The following is a 13,694-nucleotide window of genomic DNA, read 5'->3' on the forward strand; positions in this document are numbered from 1 at the left end:
ACCCTCTGTTGCTTTTTATAGATTCAGACTAACACGGCTACCCCTCTGATACAAAAAAAAAAAAATGGGGGTTTGGCTCCTTTGCAGTAGGTGAAGACCTGAGAGGTGTTTGTTTTGCAGGTGTTTTGTGTTTGATTCTCCACTGCAAAGTTCAGAGGCAGATGACAAAATTCAGGCCTCGCCCTGTCCAGGATGACTCTCAGGATGAGTAGGAAACTCGTTGAATCCTGACTGCTAAGGAAGTGAAGCACGCACAGGCAGGCCAAGTGTTTACAACTCTTTGTATGGCTATTGCTGCACCAGTTTAACTTGAGCAAGCAGGCTGAGTTAGTGGGCTGGTCTCCCCTTCAAGCCCTGAGTTGTTCATGTTGCATAGACTCTGCTCCGTCCTGCTTTCCGCAGTGATGAGGAAGATGACAAACCCATGGGAGGGGCCAGCTGCTCAGAGATGCTGTTCGGAATAGGGTTGCCATGTGTCTGGTTTTCGACTGGAACACCTAGTCAAAAAGGGACCCTGGCAGCTCCGGTCGGCACCGTCAACTGGGCCATTAAAAGTCCGGTCGGCGGCACAGCAGGGGCTTTCGACTAAGACAGGCTCTCTGCCTGCCCTAGCTTCGCACAGCTCCTGGAAACGGCCACCAGGTCCTTGCGGCCCCTAGGCACATGGGCAGCCAGGGATACTCCGTGTGCTGCCCCCGCCCCTAGTGCCAGCTCTACAACTCCCATTGCCCAGGAACCGTGACCAATGGGAGCTGCAGGGGCGACACCTGCGGGCAGCACGCAGAGCCTCCCTGGCCACCCATACGCCTAGGGGCTGCACTGCAGGGACCTGGTGGCCGCTTCCTGGGTAAGCGCTACTGGGACCCTGCATCCTGAACCCCCTCCCGCACCCCAACCCCCTGCTCCAGTCCAGAGTCCCCTCTTGTAACCAAACTACTGGAGCCTGCACCCCCTCAACACCCCAAGCCCCTGCCCCAGGCCTGAGCCCCCTTCTTCACCCCAAACCTCATCTCTGCTGGTAATGATGCTGGTTCTGGCAGGACCCAACGGAGAGTGCCAATTCAGGACAAATTGCTTAAAGCAGGGCTGGGGCCAAGGCTGGGGTTTTTCCTCCTCTAAGGCAAACCAAACCAGCCAGACAGAGAGGACTTTGGTTTCGCCCCACTGGCTAACCACAAGTCACACAAGCAATTCCCTTAGACACTCCAATTTCCCAGTATCACCATCAGTGCCACACGTTATGGGGACAAATGGTTATGAAAACCAATACCCCAGTGAAAGAAAAAAGGTTCTCCTGATCCCAAAGGACCAAGCCCCAGACCCAGGTCAATATACAAGTCAGATCTTACCCATAAATCGTGATGTTGCCAATCCTTTAGAATCTAAAATCTAAAGGTTTATTCATAAAAGGAAAAAAATATAGATGAGCTAGAATTAGTTAAATGGAATCAATTTCATACAGTAATGGCCAAGTTCTTGGTTCAGGCTTGTAGCAGTGATAGAATAAACTGCAGGTTCAAATCAAGTCTCTGGAACATCCCCAGCTGGTATGGTTCATCAGTCCTTTGTGTGAGTCCCTATTAAATACCGGCTCGCTGACCGATCTCAAGCATAACCCTCCATGGGGAATTGTCATCGCCTCGGGACCTTCCGACCTGGCCTAGCCTCATATCTTTGCTGGGGCCATCCCAGGCTCCTCTCCTCTGTGGATCGGGCATGGAGGGGCCCTGGAACAAGCACTCATCAGTGGATTACACACCCACACCAGAGACTCCCCATGGCATCTCCTAGTCCAAGCTCACCAGTGGTCACATGATTGCAGCTTTGCTGCTGCTGGGACCACTACAGGAGTCCTGGGCCTGCCAAGTGCAGCAAGCAATAGGGAACTGGGTCGGGGGGAACAATTAGTAAACAACCAAAGGAGACAAGCACCCTCTGGACGTGATGCTGCGATTGTAGTGTTCTTCACTGAGCCAGTGGGCATACTGCCATTGAATACTGGGCACTGGATCGGGCCCTCAGTGCAGTGACTCAGCGTGCTCCGACCTAGTGCTCCCACCAGTGGGCTACAATGAGTTATCTGTGGCCGATTAGCTACAATGGGACATCTGCTACACGAAGCCAGCCTGGTTGGGGATCTGCCGAGTGAGTCTCCTGGATGAGTTGGTATCTGGCTCTTTTCAACTACTCCACCAGTTGGTCCAGAAGGATCATTTAGACATGCTGGATTTCCTAATGCATGGGTTATTTGCATGTAGAAGTCACTCCCATGAGACCCACCCCTCCCAGTATAAATAGCTGGGTGATCGCTATAGAGAGCTCAGCCTGAGCCTGCCTGTGACAGAAGGAGCTTCAAACTAGATGCCCAACAGGTATTGCTGTTGACAGCTCTGCTGCTGGGAATATTCCTCTCCTCCACTGCTAGCCCCTGGGCCTTCAGCAACACCCAAGATGGTTTTGGCCCTTCCTCTAGCTTTGCTTGTTACTGTGCTTGTCCTCTGGATGCTTTTCTATTATTTTATTTATATTGTGGTAGCACCTAGGAGCACGAGTCCCGGCCCAGTCTCCTGCTGTGCTAGGTGCTGTACAGACAACCCAAAGAGCTGATAATTTAAGTATAAGCCAAGTAAGAACAGGTGGATACAGAAAGATGGGGGAGCATAAAGAAACAATTCTCTCTTTCCTTTTCAGAATACGCCCTGCCAAGAGATCTCACAAAACCAACAGCTCCGAGGACAGTCTCCAGGTAAATCTGTTCCCATTTGCAAAGGTGCGGGACTCACCCCATGCAGCGCCTCCTACTGGTCATCTCAGGGAATTAGCTCTTTTCCAGCATGGGTGCCCTCTGCAGGCCAGTGTCCCGCTTGTAGCTGGCCCCATGTTCCTCCCGGACCCTGGTGCCCCTTTACCCTGGGGCTGCCCCTGCTCCCTGGCAATACCTCACCAGTCTCTATGGGTCTCCCCTCTCTGGGAAACCCCCAACCCTCTAATCCCCATCTTGCCTCAGTCTGGGCTACTGCCAGTCATCACCCAGCCCCTGCTCCCTGGGGCAGACTGCAGTGTAAAAGCCACTCATCATAGGCAAGGGGGTTCAGACCTGCTGCCTCCCAGTACCTCTATGGGCCTTGGACCAGGCCCTGCAGCCTGGGGAGTTGCCAGCCTGGAGCTACCCTGGCTCTCTCTAGCCCTGCTTCACTCCCAGTACCCTTTCTGCAGGCAGGCAGCCAGGTCCTGCTCTTTCTCCCACCCTGGAGACAGACTTCTTCTGGGTCCCTCCCTCACAGTCTTTTTATACAGGCCAGCTGTGGCCTGATTGGGGCATGGCCGAAGTTCAGCAGCTTCCCCAAGCAGCCCAGATTAGCAGCTCTCAGCCACAACCTTCTCCCAGGGCTGACTTTAATCTTTTTCCCACGGGAGTGGGGGAGCCGCCCCACTACACCATTGTATAGACAACGCTTTTAGGAGACAGCAGCACTTTAGACTCCGTGGCTCTGGTAAGAAATGCTGCATCCATCGAGGCGTTTTGCAATATTAACACAGCAGATGTGGATATAAACTCTGGTGTGGCTGTACCTCTGGGGCGGGGTGGAGTGTGTTACTACACCACGGTACCGATTGCATATATCACATCTTGAGAAAGAGACATTGTAAGGTAGAGAAGCTAGCTATGGGAGACCGAGGGTTGAAGAAATGAAAGAATTACTGAGTACTAAATTCCAGAATTGATCAGATCTCTCCCCGCCCCCATCATGGGAGAGCAGTCGAACTAGCAGCATAGGGGGCAGTGGGCCTGGAGGGGGGCTGGGAGGGCAGCAGAGTGTCTGCGCTCACGATCTCAGACAGTAATTTCCTACCAAGGCGTAAACTGGGAGCGATGCAGATGCAGCTCCCGTGTCTGAGACCCAAGGGAGAGAAATCTCACGGCTCCTTGTTCTTTCTCCAGTGACCCTGAGGGCCCCATCTCCGCGGCAGGATCGGCCTCCACACACACGGTACTGATCTGTGCTCATGTCACCCTGGCCTGTGTATAAATGGCTGAGAGTCCCGGCCGAGTCCAGGGGCAGGGGCAGCCAGATATGCAGAGCGCTGGGTCATAGTGGGTCCCAAAGGGGCACAGCCTCTTGGTGGGGACCCAGCCTGGCCTCCTGGACCTGCTCTGGGGCACGTTCTGCAGGGACTGTTCCCTGGCTCTACCCCCAGGGGCCTGTCGGGGGCAGAGCAGCGAGGGGTGAAATTCCCAGTGGCCCACTGGGTTAAGGGGCGGTCAGTTACTAACTGACCCTGGTGTCTGTCATTCCCTGGCTCCAGCCTGGCTGGAGAAACCCCCCTTGCCCAGCACATCCTGCCAGCAGCTAACGAGCGCTGTGAGGCTTGGATCCTCCTGCATAGGGCAGCCTGGGTTGGCCAAGCCCTGTTGGTGCAGCTGGGGTGACAACCTGGCCCCAGCTAGCCAGTCCGGAGCCTTCTCAGAGCGGCAGAGAGGGGTCACCACCCGTAGCCCCCATGGCTGCATCCTGGGCCGGGCCCTAGCGGGGAAGCATCCCTCCCCCAGCAGCATTGCCAGTGGCCAGTCCACGGCCTTCCTCCTGCCACAGCCATGGGGCGGGCGGCCCCTTTGGCGATTCCATGGGGAGCTGCCCTGGAGCTGGGCCAAGGGAGGTGAGATGAGGAACAAGCCCTGATTTGCTGTCCATCAAGATCCAAGCCAATCAGGTTGCTTGGCAGGTGGGGCTCACTCCCACCCCTGCACACCCCATGCCATGTGCTGCTGGCTGCCAAGATCTGAAGGGGGCAGTGGGCCAAAGATGGGCCCTGCTCTGCCCCTATTTTGGCTCAGCAGGGCCAATGGGGCTCCCTCCATGGGACCAGCCTGCCTGAGAGCTGGTGTCCATCTGTTCTTCCCAGCCACCCCACTCCCACCAGGACACGACAGTCACCGGGCACACATCCACCACAATGGCATTCCAGCCAGGAGCAGGGTCAGGGGGACAGCCGAGTGAACCCCGTGGGAATCAGGACAAAGACATGAAGGTTTTGTTCGACACATTCATTCCGAAAGGTGAGTCTCTGGGCGCGGGCTCCAGATAAAGGAGAATCTCAGGGCCTGAGAGGGCTCCCTGGCAAAACTCCTTTTTGTGCCTTCTCATCAGCCAAATTCCTGCTCACTCTTGTCCTTGGCCAGGGCCGGTGCAAGGAAGTTTCGCGCCCTAGGCGAAACTTCCACCTTGCGCTCACCCAGCTAACCCCACCCCCCCGTGGCAGCTAACCCAGTCACCCCTGCCCCGCAGCAGCTCGCCACTCCCCTCACCCGGGGAGGCCTCCCCGCGGCAGCTAACCCCGCCCGGGGAGCCCGCTCCAGCTCACCTCGGCTCCGCCTTCTCCGCTTAGCATGCCAGCGCTGCTCTAATTCTCCTCCCCTCCCAGGCTTGCGGCGCCGATTGGAGGAGAATTAGAGCGGGGGCTGTGTGCTCAGCGGAGGAGGCAGAGTGGAGGTGATCTGGGGCGGGGAGCGGTTCCCCTGTGCGCCCCCCCCCCCATTACTGAGGGCTGCCCTCCCCGCGCCCCCCCGTCCCAGCTCACTTCCACTCCACCTCCTCGCCTTAGCGGGCTTTTAGGCGCCCCCAACCACTAGGCGCCCTAGGCGACTGCCTAGTTTGCCTAAATGATTGCACCGGCCCTGTCCTCAGCCCAGCACCAAGGAGGGGCATGGCAGGGTCAGACAACAGGCCTTGCACCAATAGGTGCTGCTGGAATTAAGGGAGCGTGTGTTCTGCCGCACCTCCTGGTTTACAGTGTAGTTCAATGGATCTCAGCACTCCCACTATACAAATTGTTCCAGTACCTCTGCTTGCATCCCCAGTTTACAGGAGCATCACTGAGAACAGAATCTGGCCCCAGTGCCCTGAATTATGTGCAATCTAAACCATCTCCCCTGGGATCTAGAAGCTTGCTTTATGGTCATATCTCAGGGGAAAACTCTCAGAAAAAGGGAGATACAATTTCTTAGAGTCCGGTCTGTATCATTGGAGCTCGGCCCAGGGACCGGGATGCAGGGGCAGCAGCAAGCCCTAGGCAGTTACCTGCTTCCTTGCAGGAGCTCTCCCTGGGATAGTTTATAGGGGACAAGTTAAGAGGGAAGGAGCTGAATTCACTGTGCACACTGAGGGATCATGGGGCGCCGGGCAATGCCATGACATTGCAGGGCAATGGAGGGGAGGAGTGCAAGGAGCTATGGGGCTGCCGGGGGGCAGATCCCTTTACTACGGACATCCTCGTCACCGTAGGAGAATTTCTACAGTTAAGGTCCTGCATTAACGTTTTGCCTTTCCCCATCATCCAGAGGAAGGTGGTTCCACTATTATGGACCTCCCCACGCCGTTCATCTTCACCCTGCGTGACGTCAAGCAGAAGGTCGTCCGCTTGCAGAGCAACAATCTTGTGGCCGAGACCTCCAACTCGGACCCCGGTGAGCTCCACACCCCCTCTCGTTTCCCACTCCCGCTGGCTGTCCTGCTGTTTTCCCCCAACCAAGGCAGTGAGGGGTTGAGGGCCGCGTTGCCCTCTCCATATGGTGACCAGACAGCAAGTGTGAAAAATTGGGACGGGGGTGGGGAGGTAATAGGCTTCTATATAAGAAAAAGCCTCAAATATCGGGACTGTCCCTATAAAATCGGGACATCTGGTCACCCTACCGCTCCGGGGCGGTGCCCAGCAAGGAGGAAATCTGAGTGCAGAGCCTCTTGCTCTCCCCAGCCCCGCGGATTCTGCCAGGGGGCTCGATGCAGAGCAGGAGGCAGGGTGGGACAGGAGGCTGCCAGGTCTGTGGTTCAAGGGCTGCCCGCATGGTTGCTCCTTGGGGGGGTGGATTAATGCTGCCTCCCCCTGCCATGTGTGTGCCCCTGTGGTAAAGTGACTCTTGGCAGTCTAGAGACCTGAGTCCTCTCGTGTTCACCCTGCAGAGAAACTCAGCGTGGTGCCCAACCGGTTTGTACAGGGCAAACAGTATCCCATCATCCTGGGCGTCCAGGGAGGAAGTAGCTGCCTGTCATGTGGAACATCGGCCCAACCCAACCTGCAGCTGGAGGTGAGTGTCCTCAGCAGGGGAGTTACCAGCCTTGAGGAACAGAATTTGCACCTTCCTCTGAGGTGGCTGCTCCTGGCCCCCACCAGGGACGGGATCCTGAAGTAGCCGGGGCTGAGTGGGGTGGACGTGGTTCCCGAATAAGGCTGTCCATGTGGGAGCTTGGTGAGTGGGGCCGTGTGCCCATCAGGGGGCAGCAAGAAGCTAAGGGGCAGGAGGCCCTGCCCAAGACCCTGCTCCATCTTGGAGACACAAAGGGGGCAGGAGGAATCAGGGTCCAGACCCTGCCCCCTCAGCTTCTGATCTCACCTGTCCAGGCCTTGAAACCACAGGCTGGCACTGACTGTTTTCACTTTCAGTGGGATTTGTCCTTGCCACCGACAGGAGCGGAGGTGATGGAGGAATCTTCTCTCCCCACCATGGAGCTGGTCCAATATGGACTGAATGGTGGTCAATAAAATGCATTGGAGCTCTGAACTGTTGCCCCATTTGCCATGTTTGTGGCCCCATGCGATGCACGATTCATGAGCATCTGTATGGACAGAGTCACAGAGCGATCTGACCTTTAATCTTGATCTGACCCTGCCAGGGTGGAGGGAATGAAGACCAAGGTCATGTGATGGGGTGTACAAGGCCTGCTGGGGGATATGAGGGCAATCAGAGGAGACTGCAGGGAGAGCAGCCCTGGGGATGGATGCTCGCTCCACTCCTAGGAAAGAGCCGGCAAGGAGACCTAGGCAGAGGGTCTCTGCAGAGCTAGAAGAGCTGGGAGAGAGACCTGCTAGGAAGGACAGCTCAGCAGGGAGAGGACTCAGAGCCTGGGCCCGAGGTGGTGAGCCCCCTAGGAAGGCTGGGGGAAGATCTGTGTGTTTAGAACTTTGTGCTAATAAACCAGACTCCCGGAAGGGGAGAGTTAGTGAGAAAACACTGGCAGTGTGAAGTTCAGTTAACTGGGGAGGAAAGGGAAACTGAGGCAGCAGACAGGCCCAAAGCCAGAGGCGTGTAAGCCTCTGCTACAAGTAGGCTTATGTTCCCATAAATGTTTGGGGAAGGGCTAGACAACCATCCATTGTCACCTGCCATTAGGGATATTTGCGATTTCTTAGTCCCCTGTTTATAAAACTACATTCAGCCAATCAGCGAACAGGATCAGTAGCATGTGACTTTGATGACCAGTCGCAGACAGCGAGCCAAGCACAAATAACCAGTAGGCTGATAATTGTTATCCTAGCTGGTCCTGAGACTGGTTAGGAATAACAGACACTTGCAGAACTCCTGATCAGTCAGCAGAACTAAGGGCTAAACGCCCAGGGAATGTTGTTCCCAGGAAATAATCCAGCTTCCTCCAACAACATCTTCCTTTCTCTTCCCCACTCAGAATAAGCAAATCATGGAATTATTTGAAGACAAGGAGCAAGCCGCTCGCTTCACTTTCCACAACATTCCTGAAGGCAGCACCCACCGCTTCGAGTCAGCCGCCTACCCAGGCTGGTTTCTCTGCACCTCCCAGAAGAACAGCGAGCCCATCCGCATCACCAACCGCATGGGCGAGACAGAGATCACTGAGTTCTATTTTAATAGGATTCTGACCTAATAGCTGCCTGCGATGGGAAGACACTCGAAGTATGCGATGGATGACGAAGGCCGCAGAGGTTCCCCCCTTCACCCCAAACGATATTGCTTCCTTCTTTTTAGTCCTAGAAATTAAAGTAGTGTCTACTCTCCTTTTTCTGGGAGACTCTCTGGTGACTCCAGAACTCGTGGCATTATGACATCACCGGCACCAAGGAAGCAAATCCTGAGCAGTTGAGAGGGGATGGGATATTTAGCCAGGCTGGTTTTTATGGTCTTGTTTTTTATTAACCTCCAGTTAACACAAACACTCAACACATAGTTGGGAGCAAAGCGTTTGCTGTTAAAGATCCAGCCAAAGGTCAAAGCCAGCCCCTGCTACAAACTCAGAGCAGAGGAGGGCAGGGTGAGCCCCTGCTCTCAGAATCTCTGTGCCAGCATCACTAGGTACCCATCCCAAAAGGAGCTCCAGCCCCTGCATCGGGGCCAACCATGAAGGGTCCTGTGACCCAGTCACATTGGTTCATGTAGGATTGGGCATTGCACTAACAAATATGGTCCCACGCAGCATAGGGCCCCAAGGAAATGCTGTGGTAGCGTTAGTGGTGTTATTAGATCCAGGTCAGGAAAGCAGCTGTGGGCAATATAGCACTTAAACACATGCTTCAAATTAGTGTGGCTCATGTTCTTTCCTGACTCAGGGCCATGGTGCAGGTTCTGATCTCCTTAGAAAGCTCCCAAATCCCATTAGCCACCTTTTAGTGCTTGGATGCTATGAGTACGGGCCTATTTCTGCAGGCACTTTACTCCTGGGTGCACTGCTGGCTACGCTGGGCATGCTCATTGCAGTCAGCGGAACTCCTCGCAGTAGGAAGCAGCAGAGGCAAGGTTAAGGTGTTAGCTGGACTGAATCCTTAGACATCTCTCACCAGATTTACACTCCCTCACAGATTCCAAGGCCAGAAGAGACCATTGTGAGATCTTCTGTGTCACACAAGCCAGAGAACTGCCCACAATAATCCCTAGAGCATAGCTGTCAGAAAAAACATCCCATCTGGATTTAAAAATTGCCGGTGATGGAGAATCCACCATGATCTTGGGTAAATTGTTTCCATGGTTAATTACTCTTACCATTAAAAAGGTACATCTGATTTCCAGTCTGAATGTATCTAGCTTCAACTTCCAGCCATTGGCTCTTGTTAGACCTTCCTCTGCTAGACTGAAGAGCCCATTATTAAATATTTGTTCCCCCTGTAGATACTTATAGACTTTGATCAACCACCCCTTCACTTTGTTAAACTAAATAGATGGAGCTCTTTGGGTCTCTCACTGTAATGCAGGTTTTCTAATCCTTTCATCATTCTTGTGGCTCTTCTTTGAACTCTCTCCCATTTACCAACATCCTTCTTGAATTGTGGGCACCAGAACTGGACACAGGATTCCAGCTGTGGTCTCACTAGTGCCAAATATAGAAGGAATTAACCTCTCTGCTCCTACTCGAAATTCCCCTGTTCGTGCAACTCATGATCACATTAGCTCTTGTGGCTATAGCATTGCACTGGGAGCTCATGTCCAGCTGATGATCCACCGCACCCCCCAAATCTTTTTCAGTGTCCCTGCTTCCTAGGTTAGAATCTCCCATCATGTAAATATGGCCTGCCGCCTTTGTTCCCAGATGTATCCATTTACATTTAGCAGTATTAAAACACATATTGTTTAGTTGCGCCCAGTTTACTAAGCAATCCAGATCTCTCTGTATCAGTGACCTGTCCTCTTCGTTATATATCACTCTCCCAATTTTTGTGTCATCTGCAAACTTTCGGTGATGCTTTTGTTTTCTTCTAAGTCATTGCTAAAAATGTTAAACTGTTTCTTAATCTTCCCTTTGGTGTTTTATTAAGTGTGAACCCACCATACTTTGGATTAGACTACGCTCTGCTATATGAACTCAATGGGAAGTGCAAATTGGCCGCGTCACCATGTGCTGTGAATGAGTGAAATATGCCAATAAATACCCCAGTAGATATTCAGATGAAGATGTTTTGCTACATTCATCAGAAACATAGCTGGATATGCCAAGCATTATCCCCTGAATTATTAAATTACCACCTGGATAATTTAGTGCCACTTTCATTAAGGTCAATGGGGCTCTCGCGTCTAGACCTCTATAAAATGCTTTGAAATATAGTCCAAGCTCTGGGCCGCTGGCTAGATGGGGAGCTGTATTGTACACGTTGGTGGCTTTGCTTACGGCTCCTTCAGACATACTGTGATCGCATCTCAATATCTGTTTGGCCTTTTTCTAACCAAACTTTCACTTAACGGATATTCACTCACTGCAGCTCAGATACATTGTGATAAGTGACTTCCTTTTCTGGTTTTTCCCCTTGGTTAAATGCAGTTTTGAAATTCCGTACATGGGGAGCAAGCGAGAGGAAATAAATGTTTTGTGACTCAAAATCTCCACTGTGGTCACTTTTTGCATTTTGTTGACCCACTTTCGGGAAGCTGTAGAGAGATGAGGCCATCTACCTTGCACATTTCTTTCAGCTCTGGCGGCACTGGCATAAACTGCGGTGAGCCCTGCTCCAGAGCCAGTCACGGCTAAGAGCAGTTTAGCTTGTCTAGTCTAAATGTTTCAACAGTTGGAGCTTCTCCTGGGGCAGGCCACTGATGGCTGAAATTGGGGCCCAGCCCCAGGACAGACGAGGCCAGTCTGTCCTCCAGCTGCTCACGGAGGCTAAACTGGCATAGTTCACACCTCGTTCCAGCCACCTTGTCTGGGAGATTGGATGGTTCAGGGGAAGGGTGATGAGACAGAACCTTTAACTTTGGGTCCCTGGCCAGTGCACCCAGGGCCGGCCTTATGGTTGGGTGACTGGGAAGACCACCCAGGGTGCCATGGTCAGAGGGGCACCATGCTCAAGAGGCAAAGAGCAGGGTGGGCCTGGGGTGAGAGGTCACAGAAGGGAGCTTGGGGCAATGGAGGAAGGAAGAGGCAGAGGGGCTGGTGCCCAGGGCGGCAGCGTGGTCCAGGGTCGATGCGGGGATGGGTGGGAGGCATTGGGGGACGGGGTGATGGTGGGGAGGCAATAGGGAGGCAGCGGGTCCAGGGGTGCCAAAATATAAGTTGACTCAGTCTAGGGTCACCAGAGAGCAAATGTGAAAAATCGGGACGCGGCTGGGGGGGTAATAGGAGTCTATATAAGAAAAGACCCAAAAATTGGGATTGTCCCTATAAAGTCGGGACATCTGGTCACCCTAACCCAGGCGCCATTTTCCCTAGGGTTGGCCCCGAGTGTATCAGTGGCCCGGGGTCATTGGTATCCTCTGCTAGCTATAGTATGTGGTGACACTTTGGGAAGTGACCTGATGAACTCTGTGCAGAACCTAATAGAGCTGCAGGAAACGGCTGCCGCTGACTGGCCCCTCTGCAGAGAGGCAAGGGAATGAGTGGGCCTGGGAGGCTGAGCTCCAAAGTCGCCCCTGAAAGAGAGCCCTCCAAGCAGGGTTGAGACGGGGGGTGGGTCTGTGTGGAAGGCTGACACACACTGCGCCTGTTCTGTGTATAAATAAAGGATCTGGGTGTTCAATGCCGTATGTGCAGCAGTATTTACCAGCCATAAAACCTGGAGACCCCCCCACACCTGCTGCAGTCAGGATCACAGGCAGGGGCAGAAGTGAGCCTCTGTACTAGATGATAGCTGGCATGCTTGTGGCAGAAGTCCTGTTTGGAACTGGGTCTTAGGACTCGTACCCCGGGCTGGGCAGCAGGGGGCGGACTGGTACTGTGCCTCCAGCCCCATAATGGCAAAGGCCAATGCTGGGCAGCGGAGAGCCCAGTTAACCTGAGTAGGCTGTACCCAGAGACAGGATTAGGTGTTTGCAGAGTGAGGCATGTTCAGGTTACTTCACAGATAAGATTTCTCTGAGTGGGGAGGAGATGTCTGGCTCTGTGGATGCAGAACCGGTTGTTGGGGGAGCAAACGCAGAGTCTCTTCAGTGTCTGCCACATGCACTCGCAGCTCTGGTGATGCTGCCCGGAGCAGAGAGTGCAATGTGTCCGTTATAGCCATGAACATCCTGGCTGGCAACAGGCGGGTGTTGAGTCCAGAGGCAGTGTTGCCTAGGGGATAGAGTGCTGGGCGGGGACTCAGGAAACCTGTTCTGGGCTCTGCCACTAGACTTCTGGGTGACATTGGGGAATTCACTTGATTTATGTGTGCCTCAGTTTCCCCATCTGTGAAATGGGGGTAATGAAGTGCTTTGAGATCTACCAATGAAAAGTGATGCTCAGCCTCGCCCTGAGGGAGGATGACTTGCCCATTTCATTAAGGCACCTGGCTTGATAACCCAACCCTTGGCTTTTAGACGCTTTCCCAACACTGCCCTGCCTTGCGTCTCCTGTTGCTGAGAAGGCTGTGGCTGAACAGCACCAGCAATATCTGGAGCCCTCATGCCTCTCAGGCTGCAGGCAGGTGGGTTTGGGGTCTGGGCATGGTATGGAAATGGGCTGGCAGTGCTGGCTGGTTTATCTCTGTCTGCCAGTGGACAGAGTAGCTTGTGCCAGTTTTCTTAGCTCTGCCAGCTGCCTTAGCTACATGGGTAGATGGAGATCCTCTGGGCAGCTCTGTGCTTTGCCTGTTTAGGAAGCCCCAGAGGGTCATGTGGGGAGTTGGTTTCATACCCTGAGATGCCCCCGTGTTCACTTGTGTAAGCAGGGGAATGGTTCCGCTATTGTGGGGAACTTTCCTGGCTTCTGCACTACCCTGGTGAAGTGGGCTAGCGAAAGAAGCTGAGTCCTCACTCCCACTTCCTTTACCCAGAGGCCTCCCTGCCCTCGATGACTCCCCTTCCACTCTCCTGTCTGGCAGAGTCCTCGTAACCCCAACAAGGCTGGGCCCAGGATTCCTGGGGGGCTCGATCCTCAACACTGCTGTGGTCACCTAGGACAGGGGCTGGGGTGTCCCCACTCTGGGGTGCTCTCTCTGCACTGAGCACCTCCCTGACCCACTGATCATTTCATACAATTTAAAGCAAA

General features: G+C 53.8%; 1 protein-coding gene across 1 annotated transcript; it reads left to right on the top strand.

Moving 5' to 3' along the window:
* The first annotated feature begins 4,933 nt into the window (after nucleotides 1-4,933).
* LOC117871586 (interleukin-36 receptor antagonist protein-like) lies at nucleotides 4,934-9,198 on the top strand. The gene is made up of 4 exons (XM_034759397.1): nucleotides 4,934-5,059; nucleotides 6,341-6,466; nucleotides 6,960-7,084; nucleotides 8,460-9,198. The coding sequence occupies exons 1-4, from the start codon at nucleotides 4,957-4,959 to the stop codon at nucleotides 8,673-8,675; spliced, it is 570 nt and encodes a 189-aa protein (XP_034615288.1). The 5' UTR covers nucleotides 4,934-4,956; the 3' UTR covers nucleotides 8,676-9,198.
* Nucleotides 9,199-13,694: the final 4,496 nt, after the last annotated feature.

The sequence above is a fragment of the Trachemys scripta genome, chromosome 2 (genome assembly GCF_013100865.1).
Source record: "Trachemys scripta elegans isolate TJP31775 chromosome 2, CAS_Tse_1.0, whole genome shotgun sequence".
NCBI lineage: Eukaryota > Metazoa > Chordata > Testudines > Emydidae > Trachemys > Trachemys scripta.

Bases quoted from the DNA above. Each gene is read 5' to 3' on its own strand.
- LOC117871586 (XM_034759397.1), top strand. From the start codon at position 4,957: ATGGCATTCCAGCCAGGAGCAGGGTCAGGGGGACAGCCGAGTGAACCC. The intron at 5,060-6,340 runs GTGAGTCTCTGG...CCCATCATCCAG, and splicing joins CGACACATTCATTCCGAAAG to AGGAAGGTGGTTCCACTATT. The intron at 7,085-8,459 runs GTGAGTGTCCTC...TTCCCCACTCAG, and splicing joins AACCCAACCTGCAGCTGGAG to AATAAGCAAATCATGGAATT.